Source organism: Lutra lutra, chromosome 2, assembly GCF_902655055.1.
Source record: "Lutra lutra chromosome 2, mLutLut1.2, whole genome shotgun sequence".
Lineage (NCBI taxonomy): Eukaryota > Metazoa > Chordata > Mammalia > Carnivora > Mustelidae > Lutra > Lutra lutra.
This window is the reverse complement of record NC_062279.1, coordinates 57,259,718-57,286,472: the sequence shown is the minus strand read 5'-3', so window position 1 is coordinate 57,286,472 and position 26,755 is coordinate 57,259,718. Positions and strand designations below refer to the sequence as shown.

General features: G+C 35.9%; 1 protein-coding gene across 14 annotated transcripts in view; it reads left to right on the top strand.

Annotated features, from left to right (window-relative positions):
- Nucleotides 1-26,755, top strand: part of HMBOX1 (homeobox containing 1) — a 195,982-nt gene that overhangs the window by 108,089 nt on the left and 61,138 nt on the right. For all 14 annotated transcript variants that reach the window (XM_047717488.1, XM_047717487.1, XM_047717481.1 and 11 more), the window contains exon 5: nt 21,885-21,995. In XM_047717488.1, coding sequence (XP_047573444.1) covers nt 21,885-21,995 — 111 coding nt within the window. The remainder of the gene's footprint in view (nt 1-21,884; nt 21,996-26,755) is intronic.

Here is a 26,755-nt window from a genome sequence, read left to right as displayed (position 1 = left end):
TCAGGATATAATGTAACAGCATGGGCACCATAGTTAACAGTGCTCTATTGTACATTTGAAAGCTGCTAAGAGAGTAAGTCTTAGAAGTTCTTATCCTAAACACACACAAGAATTTTAACTATGTATCATGATAGATTTTAACCAGACTTATTGTGGTAATCATTTCTTAAGAAATTTATCAAGTCATTATTTTGACACCTAAAACTAACATAAAAAATTTCGTGATAGATCAGGGATTTTAATGTAAGAGTATGAAAAAGCATGTTAGTGAGTTGATTTCAGATTCAACATTGCAGCTAACCTTTAAGAATATATCATTTATCAAGTTTAGTGTAATATCAGAGAATATCCACAGGGGAAAAAAAACTAATACTCCTTCCTTTTCCATCTGAAAAAAATACTGTGTAAGTTCATTTGATATTAGTATGGAAAACTTTCTTCACCATTACTATTCCATTTTGATGTACACAAATTTGCCTTAAAAATATTATTTACAGGGGCGCCTGGGTGGCTCAGTGCTTAAGCCTCTGCCTTCAGCTCAGGTCACGATCTCAGGGTCCTGGGATCGAGTCCCGCATCGGGCTCTCTGCTCTGCAGGGAGCCTGCTTCCTCCTCTCTCTCTGCCTCTGCCTGCCTCTCTGCCCATTTGTGATCTCTCTCTGTCAAATAAATAAAATCTTTAAAAAATTATATTATTTATATAATTACAGCTAATACTGAGAGTTAGAAAATAGGAAGGAAAGTTCAGCTCCCCTTATAGCAAGATCTTCTTTTTCTCTGCCCCATAATTTTCAACCTGTTGACCTTGCCAGAATTCTGTCTAGTATCCTCATTTTATTATTCAAAAGGTGGGGAAATCAGTTGTGGTGATGGTTGTACAATGCTTTGAATATACTAAAAACCATTGAATTTTACACTTTAAATGGGTGAATTGTATGGTATGTGAATTATATTTAATAAATCTGTTTTAAAAGATAGAAGGGAAAGTGAAAATCTTTCAAAATTATCTTTTGAACAGAGTTAGGTCACTAAAATGAAATTTAAGATTTTTCTATGTATTCTTATTATGGAAATAAAAACCTAAAAACTAAAAGTGAAAAATTAAAAAACATAAATTTACTTAATACATTAGAAAATGTATTCACGTGGTTTACACTTCAGATGTAGATAGGGTATACAGGGCTAAATCTTTCTTTTATCTCTGTCCCTTAGTTATAATCCCCTTTTCAGAAGATAGGAACTTCACCAGTGTCTGGACAGATACTTTATGCATTTACAAGCAAATAAGTAGGGTCCTGGGTGGCTTAGTCGGTTAAGTGTGTGCCTTTGGCTCAGGTCATGATTCCAGAGTCCTGGGATTGAGCTGGGTGTTGAGCTCTCTGCTCAGTGGGGGGAGCCTTTTTTTCCCTCTCTTCCTGTTCCTGCTGTCTTGCTATCTCTGTTGCTATCTCTCTCTTTCTCTCTCTCTAATAAATTAATAAAATTAAAAAAAAAAACAAGTATAGGGTGCCTAGTGGCACAGTTGGTTAAGCATCCAGCTCTTGGTTTTTGTGCAGATTGTGATCTCAGGGTCATGGGCTTGAGCCCAGAATCAAACCCCACGTCTGGCTTCTCACTCAGCATGCAGTCTCCTTGGGATTCTCATCCTCTCCCTCTTCTCCTCCCATTCATTCTCTCTCTCTCTCTCTCAAATAAATAAGTCCTAAAAAAAAAAAAAGTAAGCAAGTATATCCATAGTCCTTTCTCCTTTTTTGCCAGAGGGGCTGTATGCTATTTACATTATTCTACACTGAGCTTTTGTAACTTGGAAGTTATCCCATATCAGTATGTAAAGAATATTATCACTGGGTTTGGGTTTTTTGGTTTTTTTTTTTTTGTGTGTGTGATTTTGTTCTTTTATTGGTACATAAAATAATGATCATTTTTATAGTCATTGTTGTCATAGATTTGATGAAATGTGGTATAAGTGTTGATGAACATCCTGCTTGGTTTGATCTGCAAATCAGTTTTAACTATCTATACTTTAACCATTACTGTGTATCTTTGCAAACAATTGGTACATTATTAGATGTTGTCAAGTTTTCTAACATGATAAAAGTGAAATGGTATTTCACTGCAGTTTTTTTTATTTTGCTTTTTATTGAAGTGTAATAATAAATAACATATTAGTTTCGTGTGTATGACACAGTGATTCAAAATTTGTATATATTGTGAAATGATCACCACAATAAGTCTAGTTAACATTTGTCACCCCACGTAGTTATAAAATAATTTTATTTCTTATGGTAAAGACTTGTGAGGTTTACTCTCAACAGATTTCATCACTGCAATTATAAATGTATTTTTCTGATTATAATTTAGGCTAAAAATCACTTAATATTTATTGACCATTTATACTTTCTGTGAATTGCCTGTTTAAATCTGTTGCCAGTTTTTTTGTTTTGTTTTTGTTTTAAGATTTTATGTATTTATTTGACAGAGAGAGAGAGAGAGAGCAGGAACACATCCAGGGGGAGTAGGAGAGAGAAAGCAGGTCTCCTATCGAGCAGGGAGCCTGATGTGGGGCTCGATCCCAGAACCCTGGGATCATGACCTGAGCCGAAGGTAGACACTTAACAACTGAGCCACCCAGGTGCCCCTGTCGCTAATTTTTAAAGGTTGTCTTTTTCTGTTTTGTTTTAATTTAAAATTTTTTGACAAAATTTTATATATTTAAGATGTAAATGTGATTTTTGGTATGTGTATATATTGTTATCATTGTCCAAAAAAATGCATAGTATCCCATCTTCTAAATACTATAATTTTTAATCAACTATTAACATTTAGTAATTTAGTAGCTACTTTAAACTGGTTTCTTTTGCCTTTATCCCCCACGCAGGCACTAACTAAATATTTGTTTAATAAATTAAGTAAATAAAATTTAGATAAAGGTTTAGATAAGATTTAGCTTGATGATTGTTATAATCATATTCTCTTAAATTCACATATATTTTTTTTTTTTTCAGCATAACAGTATTCATTATTTTTGCACCACACCCAGTGCTCCATGCAATCCGTGCCCTCTACAATACCCACCACCTGGTGCCCCCAACCTCCCACCCCCCACCCCTTCAAAATTCTCAGATCGTTTTTCAGAGTCCATAGTCTCTCATGGTTCACCTCCCCTTCCAATTTCCCTCAACTCCCTTCTCCTCTCCATCTCCCCTTGTCCTCCATGCTATTTGTTATGCTCCACAAATAAGTGAAACCATATGATAATTGACTCTCTCTGCTTGACTTATTTCACTCAGCATAATCTCTTCCAGTCCCGTCCATGTTGCTACAAAACTTGGGGATTCATCCTTTCTTTCTTTTTTTTTTTTTTACAGCTTTATAAACATATATTTTTATCCCCAGGGGTACAGGTCTGCGAATCGCCAGGTTTACACACTTCACAACACTCACCATAGCACATACCCTCTCCGATATCCATAACCCCACCCTCTCTCCCAACCCCCTCCCCCCATCAACCCTCAGTTTGTTTTGTGAGATTAAGAGTCACTTATGGTTTGTCTCCCTCCCAATCCCATCTTGTTTCATTTACTCTTCTCCTACCCCCTCGACCCCCCATGTTGCATCTCCTCTCCCTCATATCAGGGAGATCATATGATAGTTGTCTTTCTCCGATTGACTTATTTCGCTAAGCATGATACCCTCTAGTTCCATCCACGTCGTCGCAAATGGCAAGATTTCATTTCTTTTGATGGCTGCATAGTATTCCATTGTGTATATATACCACATCTTCCTCACACCAGTCAGAATGGCTAAAATTAACAAGTCAGGAAATGACAGATGCTGGCGAGGATGCGGAGAAAGGGGAACCCTCCTACACTGTTGGTGGGAATGCAAGCTGGTGCAACCACTCTGGAAAACAGCATGGAGGTTCCTCAAAATGTTGAAAATAGAACTACCCTATGACCCTGCAATTGCACTGCTGGGTATTTACCCTAAAGATACAAACATAGTGATCCGAATGGGCACATGCACCCGAATGTTTATAGCAGCAATGTCTACAATAGCCAAACTATGGAAAGAACCTAGATGTCCATCTACAGACGAATGGATAAATTCACATATACTTTTGTATGTGTAACTTATTTTTTTTTAAATATATATACACACTCCCTTTGACCATGTAATTTATCTCATAGGAATTTATCCAATAAAATAGTTGCTTATGTCTACAGTTATAAACGTGCAGGAATATTTATTGCCGCATATTATATTTTAGCAAAAGATTCTAAGTAACCTGAGTGTCCATCGGTAGGGGACTAGTTAGGTAAGTTATGATATATCATATTATGGAGCACTATTTATTTATAAAAAAATAAGGCAGCTCTATATATCTCTAGTAGAATGGGGAAGAGAACGTGTTGTAAGGTGGTAGGAGAGAGGTGAGTGATTTTATTTTTAAGCACCAATTTTTTAAAAATTTTTATGATTATTATTTTTTTTTCAATTTCTTTTTTTTATTATGTTAGTCACCATACAGTACATCATTAGTTTTTGATGTAGTGTTCCATGATTCATTGTTTACATATAACACCCAGTGCTCCATGAAATCTGTAAACATAAGTTTTTGAAACATATACCATGTCACAAGCTCATTAGTAATAATGTACACTGGCTAGATTCAACTCAAGTATTACCAGTTTGTTCTGTGTGCTCTCTGACACCAGTTAGAATCACAATAGTTTTTAGTATAACTCTAAAATTCAGCTCTAAGAGGAGCACCGGATGGCTCAGTTGGGTAAGTGTCTGACTCTTGGTTTCAGTTCAGGTCATGATCCCAGAGTCATGAGTTTGAGTTTGAGTCCCGCATTGAATGGACTCCCATGTCAGCAGGGAGTCTCCTGGACGTTCTCTCCCTCTGCTCACTCTTGCGTACGTGCGCATTCTCTTTCTTTCAAGTAAATAAATCAAATATTTTTAAAAATAAAAATAAAATAAAATTCAGCTTTAAGAAAAATGCAGAAGCATAAGTAAAACATTCTTTAAGAAGAACAGAGGAATGAGTTTGAACAAATTTGCCCTACTAGATATTAAAGTGTACCATATGGTTAACAAAGTAAGTAAACAAGATTGTACTGCCAGATTGTACAGAACAGAATTCATTAATATATCCTTGTGTATAAGAAAATTTAGCTTAGGGGTGCCTGGGTGGCTCAGTGGGTTAAAGCCTCTGCCTTCGGCTCAGGTCGTGATCCCAGGGTCCTGGGATCGAGCCCCACATCAGGCTCTCTGCTCAGCGGGGAGCCTGCTTACCCCTCTCTCTCTCTGCCTGCCTCTCTACCTACTTGTGATCTCTCTCTGTCAAATAAATAAAATAAAAATCCTTTAAAAAAAAAAAGAAAATTTAGCTTAAATAAAGAAAGTTTTCAAATCTGTAAGGAAATGGTGTTTTTCTATTGGTTGTTTAAAATAAGTGTCAACATCACACCAGAACCAAACATGAGTTTCTATATGGAATAAAGAGGCAGGTATATATACTTAAGGAAAAAAAGATAGATTTATTTATTTGTTTGTTTTAGAGAAAGTGTGACTGGGGAGCAGGGGAAGGGGAGCAGAGGGAGAGGAAGAGAGAGAATCTCAAGCAGAATCCCCACTGAGTGGGGCTGGACATGGAGCTTGATCTTATGACCCTGAGATTATGACCTGGGCTGAAATCAAGCATTGCTGTGCAACGAACTGAGCCATCCAGGCCCTCCTAGATATATTTGCTTTTTATTTTATTTATTTATTTTTTTTTAAGATTTTATTTATTTGAGAGAGAGAGAGGGAGAAGCAGACACCTGGATGAGCAGGGAGCCAAAGTGGGACTCCATCGTAGGAACCTGGGATCATGACTGGAGCCAAAGGCAGATGTTTAACCAACTGAGCCACTTAGGCGTCCCAAGATATATATACTTTTTAATGCCGGATAAAGGGTACTGTTATATTACTGTTAGAAGAAAATACTGAATACTTTTGTTATTTTAAGGTAGGAAAACTTTTTTTAAAAATTAACATATAATGTATTATTTGCCCCAGGGGTACAGGTCTGTGAATCATCAGGCTTACACATTTCACAGCACTCACCATAGCACGTACTCTCCCCAATGTCCATAACCCAGCCACCCTATTCCTGCCCCTGTCCAACCCCCAGCAACCCTCAGTTTGTTTTGTGAGATTAAGAGTCTCTTAGGGTTTGTCTCCCTCCCGATCCCATCTTGTTTCATTTTTTCCTTCCCTACCCCCCAAACCCCCCACCCTGCCTTCCAAATTCCTCATATCAGAGAGATCATATGATGAATGTCTTTAGGAAAGCTTTTCTTATGTAATACATAAAATCTAGAAGATAAAGTTAGGTGGATTTAACTGTGAAAAATTTTTTAAATATGTCCAATAAAAGACACTGTAACAAGATTCACACAGAAAGATATTTGCAATATAGAGAGCAAAGGATTAGTATCAATGATACTAATCAAAAGAATGATTACATGTTATTATGAAAACAACAAATAATCAATAGAACAATTTACAAAGGCTATCAGTATATAATTTACAGATTTAATATAAATGACCCGTAAACATACAAAAAAATTTGCAGCCTCTTGGAAAATAAAATAAGAATAATCAACTGCAAAGTTAACAGCGTTTTTGTTTTGTTTTGTTTGCCTGTTAGATCAGCAGACTTTAGTAGGTTGAGGGATACTGCTGGTTTAAAATAGCAGAATAAAATTTTCTTCACTTCTGTCTGTCTAACCAAGCAGAAACAATAAAAATAAAAGAAAAACTGTCTTTGATGAAGCAGTAACTAGAACCTTAAAACACAGACAAAATCAAATAAGAATTCTGAGTCAAACAAGAAAATGATGGGCACTGAGATGTGCCTCCTCCATTCTGGAGAAGGTGATAAGTTTGTCTGAAAGTACTCAAGATATGAATGGTTGATCCATTGTTTTTGGTTTAAGAATAATAGCTCTAGTGGTGCCTGGGTGGCTCAGTTAAGTGTCCAACTTTTGGTTTTGGCTGAGGTCATGAACTTGAGGTTGTGAGCTCGAGGCCCGGGTCAGACTCAGCTGGGAGTCTGCTTGAAATACTCTCCCTTTCCCTGTGCTCCTCTGCGCCTCCCCCCACCCCCCGCAACTTGCACTCACTCTCTCTCTCAAACAAATAAGTCTTAGAAGAAGAACAACAACAACAACAGTTGTAAAAAGATGAGGCAACAAGAATAATGGGAATATTCCTGTTTAGATAAAATTCATTATAGAAACTCCATACCTATAAGCAGTCATTCTCTAGTTCTTCATTCCCCCAGGTCCTGGCAAGCACTGACTTATTTTCTGTCTCTGTGGAGTTACCTAGAGACAGATTTCTGGTCATTTCATAAAATAGGTTCATACATTCTGTGAACTTTCATGTCTGCCTTCCTTTTACTTAGCATAATGTTTTCAAGATTGTGAAAAGGTTACCTATATTGTGACATGTATTAGTACTTCATTTCTCTTAATAAATGATTTTCCACTGTCTAGATAATACTGCACTTTATTCATCAGTTGGTGAACATTTGGATTATTTCCACCTTTTTGGCTATTATGTATGATGCTGCTGTGAACATGCATGTACAAGTTTTTTGTGTGGACAGATTCTCTTGGAATATACCTAGGTCTGGAATTGTGGATTACATGGTAATTCTGTGTTTAACATTTTGAAGAACAGCCAAACTGTTTTCCATTTTACAAACCCACAAATGTAGAAGGGATTGATCCAATTGCTTCACATTATCACCAGTGCTTGTTGTTATTCATCTGTTTAATTACAGCCATCCTAGTGATTGTAAAGTGGTATCTCAGTTTTAATTTGTATTTTTTTTTAAAGATTTTATTTATTTATTTGACAGAGAGAGATCACAAGTAGATGGAGAGGCAGGCAGAGAGAGGGAGGGAGAGAGGGAAGCAGGCTCCCTGCTGAGCAGAGAGCCCGACGCGGGACTCGATCCCAGGGACCTGAGATCATGATCTGAGCCGAAGGCAGCGGCTTAACCCACTGAGCCACCCAGGCGCCCCTAATTTGTATTTTCTTAATGACCAATGATGTTGACCATCTTTTCATGTGCTTTTTGGACATTTGTATATTTTTTTGGAGTAACGTCTAGTCCTTTGTGCATTTTTAAATTGAGTTTTTATTTTTTAATATTGAATTGTGTAAGAGTTCTTTATGTATTCTAGATAAAAGTGCCTTGTCAGATGTAGGGTTTGCATTGATTTTCATATTCTTATTGGTGCCCTTTGAAGCACACAAGATTTTAATTTTGTTAAAATCCATTTTGTGTTTTCTTTGCTTTTGGTGTCATAGCTAAGAAATCATTGCCCAACTCAAAGTCACACATATTTATGTCTATGTTTTCTTCTGAGAGGCTTATAATTTCTTATATTTAGGTCTCTGATCCATTTTGAGTTAATTTTTGTATATGATGTAAGGGAGGAGTCCAATATCCTTTTGGGGCGGGGGGCACTTGGATATCTAGTTGTTCTAGCACTGTTTGTTGAAAAGACTATTCTTTCCCTACTAAATTTTCTTGTCAACATGGTCAAAAATCAGTTGGCATAAATGAATGTATGGGTTTATTTCTTGACTCTCAGTTCTATTCCATTGATCTGTATGTCTATCTTAATGCCAGTACCACATAGTCTTGATTTTATAATTTGACAGTGAGTTTCGAAATTCGGAACTGTGAATCCTTCAACTTTGTTCTTTTTTGTTGTTGTTAAGAATGTTTTGGCTCTTCTGGGTCCCCTACATTTCCATTGGAATTTTAGAATCAGTTTATTAATTTCTGCAAAAAGGCCAGCTGGAATTTTAGTAAGAATTACATCGAATCTGTAGATCAGTTTGGGGAGTGTTGTCATTTTAATGATATTAAGTCATCCCATCATGAATATGAGATGTCTTTCCATTTATTTAGGTATTCTTAAATTTTTTCAACAGTTTTTTGTAGTATTTGTTTTACAGGCTTTGCATTTCCTAAATATTTTATTCTTTATGATGCTATTGTAAATGGAATTACTTTTTTGAAAATTTTTTTTATTCATTGCTAGTGGATAAAAATAAAATTTGATTTTGAATGTTGATTTTGTATTCTGCAACCTTAGTTCTAATGTATGTGTTTGTGTGTGTGTGAGCATGAACGCTCACATGGATTCCTTCAAATTTTTTAATAGACAAGATCATGTCATTTGCAAACAGGTTGTTTTAGTTCTTCCTCTTTAATCTGAATGCTTTTTTTTAAATAGTTTTTTTTTAATTTTTTAACTAACATGTATTATTAGCCCCATGGGTACAGGTCTGTGAATCATCAGGCTTACACACTTCACAGCACTCACCATAGCATATACCCTCCCCAATGTAATCTGAATGCTTTTTAAATAGTGAGAGCAACATCTCCAATGTTGTTCCTGATCTTAGTGGCAAAGCTACTCAGTCTTTAACCATTAAATATGATATCAATTGTGGATTTTTCATAGATGTCCCCTATCAGGGTATGAAAGTTTGCTTCTATTACTAGTTTGTTTAGTGTTCTGTATCACAATAGGATATTGGATTTTGTGAAATTCTTTTTCTGTGTCTTAAAATAATCCCATGGATTTTGTGATTTACTAGTATGGTATATTACATTGATTAGATTTTCATGTATTCAATAAACCTAGCTTTCCTGAGATAAATCCCACTTGGTCTTGGTATAAAGTCCTTTTTATATGTTGTTGGAATCAGTTTGCTAGTATTTTATTGGATATTTACATCTGTACTCGTAAGGGGTATTGATCTATAGTTTTCTTGCAGTATCTTAGTTTGGTTTTGTTCTTATGGAATGAATTGAGAAGTGTTTTCTCCTTCTCTACTTAAGTTTGTGAGGGGTCAGAGTGTGTGTGTGTGTGTGTGTGTGTGTGTGTGAATTCTTTTTGAAATACTTGATAGAATTTACCAGTGTAGCCATCTGACTTTGTGGGGGAAGTTTTGACCAATTCAATATCTTTATTTGCTGGAAGTCTATTCAGATTTTCTGTTTCTTCTTGAATTGGGTTCCACAGGTTATTTTAGGAATTTGTCCATTTCATCTTGATTATGTATTATTTGTTGGTATATAGTTGTTCATAGAATTCCCTTTTTATTTCTTTTTTTTTTTTTTTAAGATTTTATGACAGACAGAGATCACAAGTAGGCAGAGAAGCAGGCAGAGAGAGAGGAGGAAGCAGGCTCCCTGCTGAGCAGAGAGCCTGATACGGGGCTTGATCCCAGGACCCTGGGATCATGACCTGAGCCGAAAGCAGAGGCTTTAACCCACTGAGCCACCCAGGTGCCCCTCCCTTTTTATTTCTTAAAGGTCAGTAGGAATGTCCTCTCTTTCATTCCTAATTTTAGTTTTGAGTCTTCTCTCATTTTGCTTGTCAATATTCCTAAAAGTTTCTCAATTTTGTTGACCTATTTCAAACAATTTATTATTTTGTTGATTTTCTCTATTATGTTTCTTTTTTGTGCTTCATTTATATCTCCTCTATATGATTTCGATTCCTTTCTTCTGCTTGCCTTGAATTTAGTTACTCTTTTTCCAGTTTTTTTTAAGGTACAAGTCCAGAGTATTGATTTGAGGTACTTTTTCTTTTTTTTAGTAGGGACATTTACAACAATAAATTTTTTTTTAAGATTTTATTTATTTATTTGGCAGGCAGAGATCACAAGTAGATGGAGAGGCAGACAGAGAGAAAGAGAGAGAGAAGGAAGCAGGCTCCCCACTGATCAGCGAGCCCTATGCAGGGCTTGATCCCAGGACCCTGGGATCATGACCTGAGCCAAAGGCAGAGGCTTTAACCCACTGAGCCACCCCACATCCCAACAATAAATTTCTCTCTGAACACTTCTTTAACTTCATCTCATATGTTTTGGTAGGTTGTGTGTGTGTGTGTGTGTTTTAATCATCTCAAAGTGTTTTCTGATATCCCTTATGATTTTGTCTCTGACTGATTGGTTAGAACTGTTAATTTCCACATGTTTGTGAGTTTTTAGTTTTTTTTTCTTTTGAATTATAATTCATTCTATTACGTTTGGAGAGCACACTTTGTATGATTTAAAAATTATTGAGACTTGTTTTGTGGCTACACATATATCTGTCCTAGAAAATGTTCCATGTACACTTGAGAAGAATGTGTATTCTACTATTGTTGAGTGCAATGTCTTTTTAGGTCTAGTTGGTTTATGATGTTCAGATCTTCTGTTTGCTTATTGATCTTCTGTCTGGTTGTTTTACCTGTTATTGAAAGTGGAATATTGAAGTCTCCAGCTGTTATTATTGAATTGTCTATTTCTCTTTTCAATTCTGTCAATTTTGCCTCATATATTTTGGGGCTCTGTTGTTTATATTTATGTGTTTAGTTTATCTTTCTCATGAATGAGCCTTTTTATTGTTGTAAAAATAGCCTTTTGTCTCTCATTACAAATTTTGTTTTTAATTCTATTTTGTCTGATGTTAGTATAACCACTCAGGCTTTCATTTGGCTATGTTTACATGGTATATATCCTTGGCCATACCTCTACTTTCAACCTATTCATGTCTTTGAATTTAAAATGTGCAGTTCTTATAGACAATGTACAGTTCTTATTGGAGTGTTTAATCCACTTAAATTTAGTATAATTATGATGAGACAGGATTTATGTCTTCCATTTTGTCATTTGCATTTTATGACGTGTCTGTTTTGTTCCCCTTATTGCTTGATTACTTCCTTCTTTGGTGTTAAATATTTTCTAGTGTTCCAGTTTAAGTCTTTTGCCATTTCCTTTACTATATGTTTTTTAGTTACTATCTTAGTGGTTGCCCTGGGAATTACCATTAACTTATATAACTAGAATGATTTAATTTTTAACAATCTATAATAGATTAATAGCAACTTAATTTCAATAATATAGAAAAACTTAACTCCTTTATGGCTTCATTCCCTTTCCCCCTGCTTTGTGCCATTATTGTCATACAAATTACATGCTATACATTGTGTACCCATCAACTTAGATTTATAATTACTGCATTATCCACTTTTAAAAAGGATAAAAGGAGTTATAAACAAAAAATGCATTTATACTGTTTTTTTTAATGTTTAATTATATCATTGCTTTTACTGGCACTCTTTATCCTTCATGTGTATTTGAATTACTATTTAGTGTTCTTTCATTTCAGGTGAAGGAATTCTCTTAGCAGAAGTTTTTCTTGTAGGACAGGTCTGCTGACATCAGATTCTGTCCAGTTTGTTCACCTGGCAATATCTTAAGGTCTCTTTCATTTTGGAAGGATAGTTTTGCTAGATATAGAGTTTTTGTTTGAGATTCTTTTTCCTTCCCCCAGCACTTTGAATATTTCATCTTACTGCTTTCTGACTTCTGACAATTTCTAATAAGAAATCAGCTATTAATCTTATTGAGTATTCCTTGTATATAATGAGTCACTTTTTTCTTGCGGCTTTCAAATTTTATCTTAGTCTTTGATTTTCAACAATTTATGTTTTTAGGTATAGGTCTCTCTGAGTTTACCCTACTTAAATACTACTGAGCTTCTTGGACTTGTAGATTAATGTTTTCTTATCAAATTCGGGAACTATTTGGCCATTATTTTTTCAAATATTCTTTCCTCACTTTTCTGTTTCTTGTAATAGATCATCTCAGTCAACCTGTCTTTAGGTTTCCTGATATTTCTTCTGTCAGTTCACATCTGGTGTTGAACCTCTTTAGTGAATTTTTTTTTTTTTTAAGATTTTATTTATTTGCAGAGAGAGATCACAAGTAGGAAGAGAGGCAGGCAGAGAGAGGAGGAAGCAGGCTCACTGCTGAGCAGAGAGCCCAATGCGGGGCTCGATCCCAGGACCCTGAGATCATGACCTGAGCCGAAGGCAGAGAGAGGCTTAACCCACTGAGCCAGCCAGGCGTCCCTCTTTAGTGAATTTTTAATTTCAAGTTTTATACTTTTCAACTCCAGAATTTCTATTTGATTCTTTCTTATGACTCCTCTCTTTTTATTGATATTCTATTTGATGAGGGATTTTTCTCACAGTTTCCTATAGTTCTCCAGACATTTCTTTTTTAAAGATTTTATTTATTTATTTGACAGAGATCACAAGTAGGCAAAGAGGCAGGCAGAGAGGAAGCAGGCTCCCTGCTGAGCTGAGAGCCCATGTGGGGCTCCATCCCAGGACGCTGGGTTCATGACCTGAGTTGAAGGCAGAGGCTTTAACCCACTGAGCCACCCAGGCAATGCCAGACATGTTTTGTTTTTTTTTTTCTTTAATTCTTTGAATATCTTTAAAATAGCTAATTTAAATTTTTGTCTGTTAAGTCCAACATCTGGATTTCTTCAAAGACACTTATTGATAGCTTCTTTTACTATGTGTTATTCTTTCTTTTTATAAATTTTGTTTTGTTTTTCAAACTGGGCACTTTTTAAGTAATATAATGTGGAAATCTGGAAATCAGATTCCTCCCCACCCGTGGCTTTGTTGTGGTCTCTGATACTGTTGCTCTTTCTTTGTTTAGTGACTTTCCTGAACTAATCCTATAGTCAGAATTCTTTGTGGTGTATGGTGATTTCTTGTTAGCTTAGTTGTCAGCTAATTGTTGTTCAGAGATTTTCTTAAATGCCTGAAGCCCATAAGTTTCCCAGCTCTTAAATGCCTGAAGCCCATAAGTTTCCCAGCTTTGCTGAGGGGCTCTGCATGCCTTTAATGCTCAGATAGACACTTCATAATTCCGCCTTTGCCTTCACATTTTCTTTATACTGTGCCTCCCGGTTAGCCATAGGTGAGACCTTAGTGCTTTCATAGCTCTTTCCTGTGTGTACATATTACTGTGATTATGTACATAGAAACAGTACTACACATATGCCTAATCTTTTAGATTGCCCAAAAATATACCAAAGTTTTTCTTTCTTTCTTCTTTTTTTTTTTCAAGATATTATTTATTTATGACAGAGTCAGAGAGAGGGAGCACAAGCACGGGGGAGCTGGCGAGGGAGAAGCAGGCTCCACACTGAACAGGGAGCACAATATGGGGCTTGATCCCAGGACGCTGGAATAACGACCTGAGCTGAAGGCAGATGCTTAACGACTGAGCCACCCAGGTGCCCCTGTCAAAGGTTTTCAAAGATACTCATAGACATCTCATTCCTCAGCTTTTAAAATATTTTGGTCAGCTCATTGTTTGCCACAGCTGTCATCATTACCTCAGTTAATATTAATGCAATGTTAAATGATTGTCACTGATTGTTTTCAATAAACCACCTCCCTTTGTACTTCCCTCCTAGAGAAAAGTCTGTTTACACCCAGTGAGCTGTGAATCGGGTCAAATAAGGGCAAGCCTTTACAAATGGGAGTTTCCAGGGAATTGCCAGATAGGTCCAATAATGATAGTTCTCTTTGAATGATATTTTGGGGAACTCCAAACCTGTTTTACTCCATCCAGTGGCTACTAAGCCATTCCTGTTTTCACTGTGATTGAAAGAATATTGGTTTCAGTAGTGATAATGGGAATGGATGTAGGTCTGGTTAAAATGTCATACAAGTGATCTCATTAAAATTAAGTATTTTTTCTTAAATAAGCACTCCTTGGATTGTTGCAAACTTTTGGTTAAGTTGGATTCTGACAATTTTTGCCAGTATTTTTATGGCAGAACATCTTTTGCTCTTACTATTTTTTTTAGAGGACTTGTTTCTCAGAGGTCCTAGTCTGCCATTCTCATAGACCTCACTCCATTTTAACAGATTTTGGAGGAAAGACTAATCCCTCCTAAATTATTTCCCTTGTAGAGTTGTCCTCAAAAAATAAACGTGGAATGGGGGTGGGAGGTTGGGGGCACCAGGTGGTGGGTATTGTAGAGGGCACGGATTGCATGGAGCACTGTGTGTGGTGCAAAAATAATGAATACTGTTATGCTGAAAAAAATAAAAAAATTATAAAGGTTAAAAAAAAAAAATAAACGTGGAAGACAAACATAAGAAAACAAGGACTGGGGGATACAACACCAATAAACCTGTAATGATAAAAACTTCTTGATGAAGAAATCTTACCAACCAAAAATTAAATTGAAAATATAGAATTTGGGTCTTAACTGGAAAGGGACAGAAGGACCTTTTAGGGAACATGAAAATAATCTATATACTAATTTGAGCAATGGTCATATGTATATACATATGTCAAAAGCCATTGAAATATATATTTAAGAGTAGTGTACTTTATTGTAGATAAAATATGCCTCAGCTAAAAAAAAAATAAACTATGTGGTAAATCTTGAATCCATTTGAATCTAGACCTGTAAGTAAACAACTATGGAAATTATGAATCCAGAACAGAATATAAACATTGACTCTGCATTTATCTTCTAAATATCAGGAGTTAGGTATATAGGCCAGGGAGAAAGATGGGGAAAGTATAGTATATATATGTGTATTAGTTATCTATTGCTGCATAAGAAATAACATCAGATCTTAACAACTTGAAACCTAAACCTTTATTATCTCAGTTTCTGTGGGTCAGGAATGTAAGAGCAACTTAGGACATTCTGGTTTAGGGTGTCTCAGGAGGTTACAGTCATTGGGAGGTTTACCTAAGACTAGAGGTCTAGATGGTTCACTTGGGTAGCTGTAGGTAGAATGCCTCAATTATTTGCCATGTGAGTTCCTCTATAGGTCAGGTTGAATGGTCTCACAGCATGACAACTAGTTTTCCTTAGAATCAGCTATCAGAGAGAGAGCAAGGCAGAAGCTGTTAACGTTGTTTATGACCTAATGTCAGAAGTCACAGACTGTCATTTCTGCCAAATTCTGTTGGTTGCACAGACCAGCTCTCAAGCAGGGTTGGAGGGGATTACACAAAAGAAGGAAGACAGAGAATAATTAGGGGTCATTTTAGAGCCTGGCCACCACAGCCTGCTAATTTCCTCAACGTTTTTAGCCAGGAGCCATTACATACTGCCCACAAGTTAGAAGGCAGTGCTTCCAACCTAATGTTTTTGTATAACCTTTTACCTTGCTTTAATGCATTCTTTTATGTACCTTGCTTGCCTTATAGAAGCATTTACTAAAATTGAGTAATAGTTTATTTTCACTCTATTACAAATTTTTTCTTGCATTCAAATCAAACTGATTTTTATGTTTTTATATTTCAAAATTCTGTCTATAGTATGTCTGTATAGTATACAGTATGCATATGTTCACTTTTAGTAATTATTTCTGCCTACCCTATGTCTACATATGCTTGGAATGATCTTATCATAAGTGTAGTTATTTCTAAACAGTAAGAATTTGGATGTGTGTGTTTTTTAAATTAGCTGTTTTCTTAATTTTTCTTTCTGCTAAATTGCTTATAATTCTTTTTTAATAATGAGCATGTATTACAAAAAGAAAGACTTTCAAAATAAGTTTTATAGTATTCAGTAATCATGAGAATGTAGGGAGATAATCTCATCACTATTGGTCAGAGTATAAAATTTGGTACAACCTTCTTAAGGGGGCACTCTGGTATTTGTCATAAACTTAAGTGCTCATATGCTGTGAATCAAAAATTCCATTCTCAGAAATCCTAAAACATCTGTACATATGCATGAAGATATGCATGGAGTATTTATTGTATCATCATTTATAATGGTAAACCATTAGCAACAACTGAAATGTTTAATAATAGGTAAATATGTAAGTAGATTTTGGTGTGGAATACCATGTAACCATTAGAATGATGAAGATTCATTAAATTACTACATGAGAAAATTCCATTTATGTGAGAAATATTACTTACAGATCAAATAACTACAAATGCGTGCTTAAAAAAACTTAAATGTAAATATGTGTACATGTTTATGTCTTAAGTGCACAGGAAAGAATCTAGAAGGATTCACATCCAAATAAATCTCTAGGATAAGAAATAGAAAAGTTGGGATGGAGGATGGATTTTTATCCCCACGTTTATGAATACTTTTTATGGAGAATCTGTTTTAAATTTGGAGATATAACTCTGGTTGCCCTGAGATGACTGCAGTTCTCAAGCAGAAAGTGACTGAAGAATCACATTTCATGTTTTCAACTGTGAAATGACCTTGTAGTTAAGAAGGATCTGATCTTGAGGTTTTTGTCTTTGTGGATCTTAGATGGCTTATTCTTTTATCAGTTATTTCAATTGTCCAGGCAAACGAGGCTGAGATTCTGAACCGCAAGAATGAAGATTGGAGAAAACATAAAGAGAATCTTAAGAAGTGATTAGATATGGTAATCATTTGAGAATTTGAGGAGAGAGTAGAGTGGAAGGTAGAATTGAGATGGGGGACACAGGAAGAAGAGCAGATTTAAAGGAAGAAGATATGAGTTAAGTTAACGATACTGAAGACTTGTGGGAAAATCTCATGAAGCTATCTAGCAGATGGTTTGAAAGAACAGTCTGGTGCTCTGGAAGTCATTGGCATTTAGAATTTTAAAATCGTGATTGATAGTTGTGATGACCAAAGGAAGAGTGTATAGGAGAGAAGATTCTTAGAGGTGGAACCCTGAGGACACTAGCATGTAAGGAGCTAGCAAACAGTCCATGAAGCTGACTAAAAAGTTGCATTGGATAGTTGTATCTAACATTTTTCAAGGATGAAGATGATGTGATTGGTCATTTGCATTGCCCAGGAAGGGGAAGAAGAGGAAACATTGGAATTTGTTGCATCAGAGATTTTGACCAGAATGGGTTGTGGTAGAGAGCCCTCTAGTGGGAGGGAGCATGGCATTTGAGGAACTGGAAGGAGCATGATGAAGCTAAGCTCAGAAAAGAATGTGAATGAGACTGGCATTTTTCATCCTTTGAAATCAATGTGACCAATCAGTTTCTTAGTGGAAAGAAATTAATGGGGTGTTAGTTTTAGTATCTCAGTGTAAGAGAGTTATGAAAATTATATGTGAATTTTTCTTTTCTTCTGCCCTGTGAAAGGTGGAGAAGAGGTTTTGAGGAGCTAAAACATGTGGGGAATGACATTTTTTTTTTCAGCAGTGGGAGGGAGGAAAGGGAATTTGTCTTCCAAGGAGAAGTACCAAAGCAGACAGTAAAGAAAAGCAGCAGGGCCTTTTTACACCTAGATCAACTAAAGTTCCAAAGGCTTGGACCAGGCACAGAAGGATGAGTGTTAAAGAAAACTTACTTATCAGCAAGCTGCTAATTAAGAAAAATCACTGCAAACTGTATTTTTTTTTCAAAATGTATTGTTGTACATATTTAGTTTTTATAGTGCCTCTTCTGGAAAAAAGTTATTACTTCATTTTCTGTATTTATTATATGAAAACTTATTAAATATACAGGGAAGACTTCCTTATTTCCTCTTCACACAAAAGATTGGATGGGGAAGAATTCTTTATTACTTTCTTTTGTTTTATTAAATTAATAATTATGCATGGAGAAAATTGTGGAACAACACATGTTAACAGTTAACATTGCTTACCTCGGGAGAATTAACGAAAGAAGAAATTAACTTCTTTTTGCACATGTCTGTTGTTTAACTTCATTACAGTGTTTTTAAAACAACCAATAAAACATGTAGTGATTATAGGAAAAGGTTAAAAATAAATACATATTTGTAGGAAGATTAAGAAAATAATATAAAGGCATGCAATATAGGAAGAGTCAGCCACTCTAAATTCCTATTGTGTGTCTTTGGCTATGTATAAGCTTTTGTTACTTACTATACAAAACAGGATAGATTATGTGAAAATATATTCATAAAACTATATACTTTTTCATTGATATCATGGCCATCTTTCCATATTGACACATACCAATTTATTTTTTACACACTGCGTAGAATTTTGAAAGCTTTGGCGGGAAACTTTTTTTAAAAATTGAAATATATACAGGGTGCCTGGGTGGCTCAGTGGGTTAAGCTGCTGCCTTCGGCTCAGATCATGATCTCAGGGTCCTGGGATCGAGTCCCGCATCAGGCTCTCTGCTCAGCAGGGAGCCTGCTTCCCTCTCTCTCTCTGCCTGCCTCTCTACTTGTCATCTCTCTCTGTCAAATAAATAAAATCTTTAAAAAAAATTGAAATATATACAGAGAAAAGTGTCCCAAGTTTAATGACTTTTACAAAGTGAAGACACATGTATAACTCTCATCTAGATCAAGATCAGTAATGATGCCAGGGCGTCTGGGTGGCTCAGTAGGATGGGCATCTGCCTTTGGCTCAGGTCATGATCCTGGGGTCCTGGAATGGAGTCCCACATCCTTCAGGATTCCCTGCTCAGCGGAGAGTCTGCTTTTCCCTCTCCCTCTGTTCCTCCCCCTGCTCATGCACTCACGTGTGCTCCCTCTCTCTCAAATAAATATAATCTTAAAAAAAAAATCAGAAATCATGCTAATCACTGCATTTCTTCAACTGCCTCCCAGTTAATTAACCTTCCTCCTATCCATAGGTAACTACTCATATAGATAAGCTGTGTCTGTTTTTTTAACTGTATATAAATTGAATCATATAATCGTGTATGGCTTTTTTATGTATGTGTCTTTTTGGGGGGCCTATATTATTCTTGTGAGATTTATTAATGTGGTTCCATATATCAGTGGTATGGTAGTCTTTAGTAGAATGCATAAATCATGATTTTTATGTATTCTGTTGATTTGTGTTTGACTTGTTTCAGATTGGGGATTATGAATAATGCTTCTGTAGGTCTGTATGTGTACAAGTTGTACATGCCTTTTGCCCCATATTTCTTTTGAGTATGTACAGATTTCTGTGCTGTATATCAAGGAAAGAAATTGCTAGACCATACGGTATCCATATGTTCCCTTTAGTAGATACTGCTCAGTTGTTTCTCATAGTGGCTTTGACATCTTACCCTTCTCTCAGAAGTGTGAGTTCCATACACTCTATGCCCTTGCCAACACTTGATATTGATGGCTTTTTGTTTGGTTGGTTTGTTTTTGTGTTAGTTTTGGGTTTTGGGCTGTTTAAGAACATTTTAAAAGTCTGCCCTGTATTTTATTATGTGAGTAGTCCATAATTTAATCTCCTTTTGATGGGCTTTTTCCTCTTCCTCCACTACAGCACAGCCAGAACCTGGACAGCTCCAATATCTAATGGGCTCTGTGATCTCTGTGCAGAAGATTCAATACTGAAAGTTTCAGAATATCTGTGTATCCTTTTTTTTTTTTCTTAACAGATTTTTCTTGAATTTCCTCTTTATGAATAGTGTAGTACCAATATGAAGAATCCATATAAAATAGTTTCATTTTATGACATGAAAACCAGTTTTGATTTTATGGTGGTAAATGGTTGGGTTGGTTTTTTTTTTTTTTTTTTTCCACTCTTGTTTAAAGGTAATATAAAAAGTAGTATAATGTCTGAAACTAGACTTTTGGTGAAAGCATTGCTAAACAGCCAATTTAATTATCCAGAATAATTTGTATTCTCTTAGAACAAGCATACAGTGCTAGCTGCCAGCACCTGCATCACATAGATCCTCAGTCCACTGGAAAACTACCGTGTGAATTACTTGAGAATGTAATCACTTAGGTTTTGGAAAACTGTTTGACTTTTACCCTTTCAAAGTGAAAGGCATTTCCAATCAGAGAAACATGATTCAAACCCCAACCTCTCTTTTAACAAATCTCTCCCCAGTTTCCTCCCATTTTCTTGTAACATAGGTTTTCAAAGTATGAAACTCTGGGGACTTGCTTCTAATGAGTTAAATGTGATCACCAGACCTCCTGCTTCTTCTCATGTTAGGAGGTGTGTTTCTTCCTGATAACCATTCTTCCTGTTGTGCATTATAGCTTTAAACAGATGTTGGCACACATGGCATTCAGTACCATCCAGTTACTATAAGTAATTCCTTGGGAGAATTTAGATACTGTTAACCCTCTGTGATAGCTGAATAGTCTTTTGGAAAGTGACTTATGGGCATATAAAACAGTTTCATCTTTCCTATTATTCTTTGCTTTTGCCAGTTGCATGTTGAATTATTCATTTTTGAAATCGCTATAATGACCAGAAGCAGCATGTGATTCTCATACTAGTAAGTTTTAGTCATGCTTTCTTACTTTCACATGTGGAGGTTTTTCCACATTTCTAATTAATTGCTGTCAAGAACTTCTTAGAGGTAACTGAAAACCACTGCTTTATATTCTGTTCAGTTTTTTGTTTTTTTTTAATAAGTCTGTGTCTTAGAAAGATGTCTTTACTTCTTGAGGTTTCTTAAGAGGTCATACTGCAACATAACCTAAAATTCTTCCAATTCTTTGTTATATGTAGTAATAGTAACGAGTCTGGAAATGCCTATATGAATTAACAAATAATCCGGAAACCTTATTAAAGAGACTGTTTTCAATAATCTCTCCTTTCTTAGGCCCTAAATCTTTTTTTTCAGTGTTGATAATGAATAGCAAAACTTGCTGGCTTGATTTTTTTTTCTTCCTTCTCAGTATCTGGTAAAAGTTCTAATATTCTAACATTCTCAACCAGGATTGGGCTGCAGCGGGGGGTCGTGGTCAGAGTACAAATGTAGTCAACTTCCGACCTACAACTATTAATTAGGAATCTCTTCATTTATCTCACATGAACCTGGCTTATGGATTCGTTTTAGAGACCACTTTCACGTCTTGGTTAATAAAATGCTTTGACCTCTGGTGGATCATTTCTGAGTATATTCCAGCCAGTGCAGTCAGCCTTTATAAAGAAATCTAATATTAGAGAGTTTGTTCAAGTTGCTTCATTACAGATTAACACAGAGAATAAAGGACCCAGTAACCTAGGACCAACAGAACTCGCAGCTTCCCTGGACTTTAAGTACCTGCAATAGCTGTTTCTCTTTCTCCACAGGTATCAGTCAGAGCCGGATCTCTCACTGGCTGTTGCAGCAGGGGTCAGACCTGAGTGAACAGAAGAAAAGAGCATTTTACCGATGGTACCAACTTGAGAAGACAAACCCTGGTAAATATCATTTCCTTATTTTATTGCATCTGAAACAAGACAGATGTAATTAATTACTTTATTAAATCTGTGTGCTGACTGATCTTCACTAAGGTGATTTTATACTTTATTGTTGTTCTTTTTTTGCAAAGAGTACCCTTGTCTATGGCCATACCACCTTGAATGTGCCCAATCTCACCCAAAGAGCATTAACTGTAAAACCTAAGCCCTGATTATACCATTTTTTAGTTTCGTGTCTAATACTATCTAGTCATTTTCCCCCTTCCTCCAAAGCACCTCTTTTTTTGCAGGTTATATGCTCTTTCTAACGATAGTTTGAAAGACAGGTCGTGATTATCAGTGGCTGTTTTCTTTTATTCAACTGTGTGTACACACATAAGATTCCACATCTGGGTGGGATTTTTTGGTTTTGTTTTTGTTTTGTTTTTTGTAAATGTTATTTTAGTTAGTAAAATAAATTCAATACTTTTATTTAGTTACTGCTATACTGTGTCCAGTGACCTCTGCTAATGATTTTCTATTTCTTTTTTTTTTTTAAGATTATTTATTTATTTATTTGACAGACAGAGATCATAAGTAGGCAGAGAGGCAGGCAGAGAAGGGGGGAAGCAGGCTCCCTGCTGAGCAGAGAGCCTGATGAGGGGCTCCATCCCAGGACCCTGAGATCACAACCTGAGCCGAAGGCAGAGGCTTAACCCACTGAGCTACCCAGGTGCCCTTGATTTTCTATTTCTAATTACCTGGGTGATGAGCATGTCTTTGGACATTAGGGTGAAGCTGCTCTGATAACTTAGGAAGCAGCAATAAGTTGGAACGTAGAATGAAATCTCAAGGAAATCTGAAGGAAATGAAATCATAAAACCTTTATGTCTGAAGTTGCCAGATAGGTAAGATCTATTGTAGGATACTTTTAACAAGTGGTATGTAAAGTCTAAAGGTGTGTGGCAGCCTGTCCTTAATCTATACATTGCACAGACTGGTGGCGATGAGCCTGATCTCAAGTTTAGCCTTATGATTGGAGAACTGTCTTCTGTAACACTATAGCATTAAAGCCTTTGCTTATTTTAGATTAAATCAGCAGTTGGACTATTGCATATAGCATTGACTCTGAGGTGAAAATAATTTTAGAGAAACGTGTGTGTGTTGGGGGGGGTAAGATTTTTTTTTTTTAAAGATCACATTCCTAATCTGAAAGGCCCAGGCAGAACAAAACAGAAAAGACCATATCAGCCTCTCTACAACGAATTGTTTGTTTTTTTTTTAATCTGTCCTGCCCCCCAGTTTCTGTTTTGAAGTGTTTCAGATGTATAGAAGGGTTGAAAGACCAGCACAGTGAACATGTTTATTCTCTTCTTAGATACAATAATTGTTAACATTTTGCTATATTTGCCTTATCTCTAGAAAATAAATAAATGAATAAATTTAAAATCTATGTATATATGTATATGCATGTAAACATTCATCTCCTGAAAAAAAGGGTCATCACCTGCATAACCACAGATCATGGCCACATCTAAGAAAACTAATACTAATTCCATAATATCATCTAACATCTAGTTTATATTCATATTTCTTTAATTGTTACAAGATTTTTTTTTATTAAATAGTATCTGATTTAGGTGGACAGATTGGAATTTGTTGTTATATGTCTTTTTAAACTCTTAAATCTAGTCACTCAAACTTTTTTTTTAATGACATACACTTTTTAAATCATCTAATGTTACAGATGTCCCATATTCTGGATTTTTCTGTTTCCTCTTAGTGTCAGTTAACTTTCTCCTCTATAGCCCCTGTGTTTCCTGTAACCTAGAAGTTAGGTTTAGAGTAGATTCAAGTTAACCATTTTTGGCAAGAACACTTCATAGATTATTTAGAGAGGGCATGTAATGAGGTCTCCAATGTACTTTGAAATGCATCAAAATAAAATGGATAAGGAGATGGATAAATAATGTGATAAAGTAAGTGAGTAAAATATTGCATGATTTGAGTATAGATTTTCATCACAAAATTCTTTAATTGTTGCTGTATATGTGTTTGAAAATTTTCACAGTAAAACACTGGGGCAACATGCGTTGTCGGTAACATTTACCTCATATATCAAAAGAGGCATGGAATGTCAGGTTATAGCACTATCATATGCTAAGTTTGATCATTTGTTAAAGTAATGACCACCAGGTCTTGTCTTTGCAGTTTGTAATAATCTGTAGGGCATCATTTTGCCCCTGGATGGATATCCTCTTCTACAGCAACCTTTTGTCAGTGGTCTTAGCACCCATTGATGATGCTTACCTAAATGAGTTATTCCATTGGGGATTGCAAAATGATGATGATCTTATTTAGCATTCCTTTAGCATTTATTAGCTAGCAGTTTTTCTGCAAATAACTTCCATTTTTAGGTATTCTTCTAATGATAGCTAGATATGTAAGCACATCTCTCAAAATAATGACTCTTTTGTTGCTACCATTAGCTAAATGTTCTAAAGCAGCACAATTCAGTGGAAGTATAATGCAAATGACACATAATTTAAAAATTATCTAATAGCCACATTTAAAAAATTAAGAGAGAGCTAAAATTAATTTTAATATATTTTATTTAGCAAATCTGTATTAACGCTTCAACATTTAATCAGTACTTTGAAAAATTATTGAGACCTCTTTCTTTCTCTTTTTTTTAAAGTAGGCTCCACACCTAGCATAGAGCCCAATGTGGGGCTTGAACTCAACCCTAAGATCAAGACCTGAGCTGAGGTCAAGAGTTGGACACTTAACCGACTGAGCCCCCAGGGACCCCCTGTTCTCCACTCTCTATCTTTCCCTCCCTCCCTTCCTTCCTTCCTCTTTTATTTTCTACTGATTTTTTAAATCTAGTATGTATTTTATACTTGAAGCACATACCATTTCCGATCAACCAAATTTCAGCTCCTCAATGGCCACATGTGGTTAGTGGCTACCATTATTTGACAATCTTAAGATAAATCATACTTGAAGCAACACTTTAAACTTAGCTCTAAGCAGTCTTTCCAAAGACATCACTTCTCCCATGACTCACACACAGCAAAGCAAATCAGATGGTGAGTAACAAAAACTTGGTCTGCTTAATAGAGCAGCTGATAGCAAAGGGTTGGCTAGGTAAATAAGGAACTGTACCTAGGGCTTTCATAAACCTGGTCACTTTGCAGCAGTTGATTGCCGTGGCGGGGAGCACCAAAGGGATTGCCAAGATGTTCAAAATGTATAGGGCAGAACAGTGAAGAATTTGAAGGACAAAAACTAGCCAACAGTGTCAGGCAATCACCCTCCATAAGAGAAGGGATTTTTTTTTTTTTTTTTTTTGTCTCTCAGATTTAGCACTTAAAATAGTGCCTTGACATATAATCTAATCAGGTTGGTGAGGCAAATTCCCATTCCCCTGGGATTTCAAGGCTGGGCTCCAGTCCCAGGCAGGGACTAGGATACCAGGAAAATGAATTCACCAGAAAGCAGAAGGGGACTAAGGTGTAGCTCTTATGCCCCTGCAGCTGATCGGATAGCACTGCCAACTGCAGAATACTGCTATCAGAATCCAGTTTTTAGCTCTGGGTGATATAATGTTCTTCTGAAGCTGTTTCATTAAAAAATTATTAAATATTTATTAAAAATTATTTGTTTTTGATCTTATTTTTTATTTCAGTTTGTCTTGGAACCAGAGTTAGGCTAAACCATCATCAGGAAACTGATGGAAGGTGGAACTAAGGCATTGAAACAGGAAAATGGGAAAGGACTAACAGCATTCATCCAGCTGTTGATGAGGAGTTGCTTTCTTTAAGGAGATAGTACTTCCTTTTAAGAATAAGTTCCCCCTAGGAATACCTGGCCTGGCTCAGCTGGTGGAGCATGTGACTCTTGATCTGGGGTTGTGAGTTCAAGCCCCATGTTGGGTGTACAGTTTACTTAAAAATAAATAAAAGAGAATAAGTCCCTAACTATATGCATTTGGTTTTCAGTGAAGTTGTTTTGCTGATTATCTTTTTTTAAAGGACTTTCTGTTTTTTATTTGAAAACCAAGTCCATAGGGGTTCTATAGGACAGAATTTAAAGTTAGCTGAAGAGAAGAGGATAATTTGTAATTGTCAGTTGGTAGTTTTCATAGCATCAACAGTAATCAGATAATAGCAACTAAAATTTAATGTTTAGAAGTTTTTCTTTGCATTTTTACCTTTATTGTAAGACCTAATTTGATAGAATTTTTTCTAAGTGAGGCTTTGTTGACTTTAAAATAACCTTTGAGGGGTGCCTGGGTGGCTCAGTTGGTTGAGCCTCTGCCTTCGGCTCAAGTCATGATCCCAAGGTCCTGGGATCGAGCCCCATGTCAGGCTCTTGCTTGGCAGGGAGTCTGCCTCTCCCTCTCCCTCTGTCTTCCACCTGCTTGTGTTCTCTCTCCCTCTCTCGCTCTCTGTCAAATAAATAAATAAAATTTTTAAAAATAAAATAACCTTTGATTTTAGCTAAAGAATTGTATTGTTTCTTCTCCATGGACACTTTGAAACTATTCTTCTGTTTGGATCATCTTGATGAACTAAAATTATGTTAGCACCTAAAAATAGCTTATACAGTATCTGATCATTAGGTGCTTATAGTACATGAGAATCTTCCTTGCAGGTCAGTGCAGAAGTGATTGGAATCTGCCTAATGTCCCTCAGTCACAAACCAGTTAAATAAATGATACATCTGTACAATGGAACAGTATGGAGGCTATATAGTTATTTTTTTAAAGCAGGGTT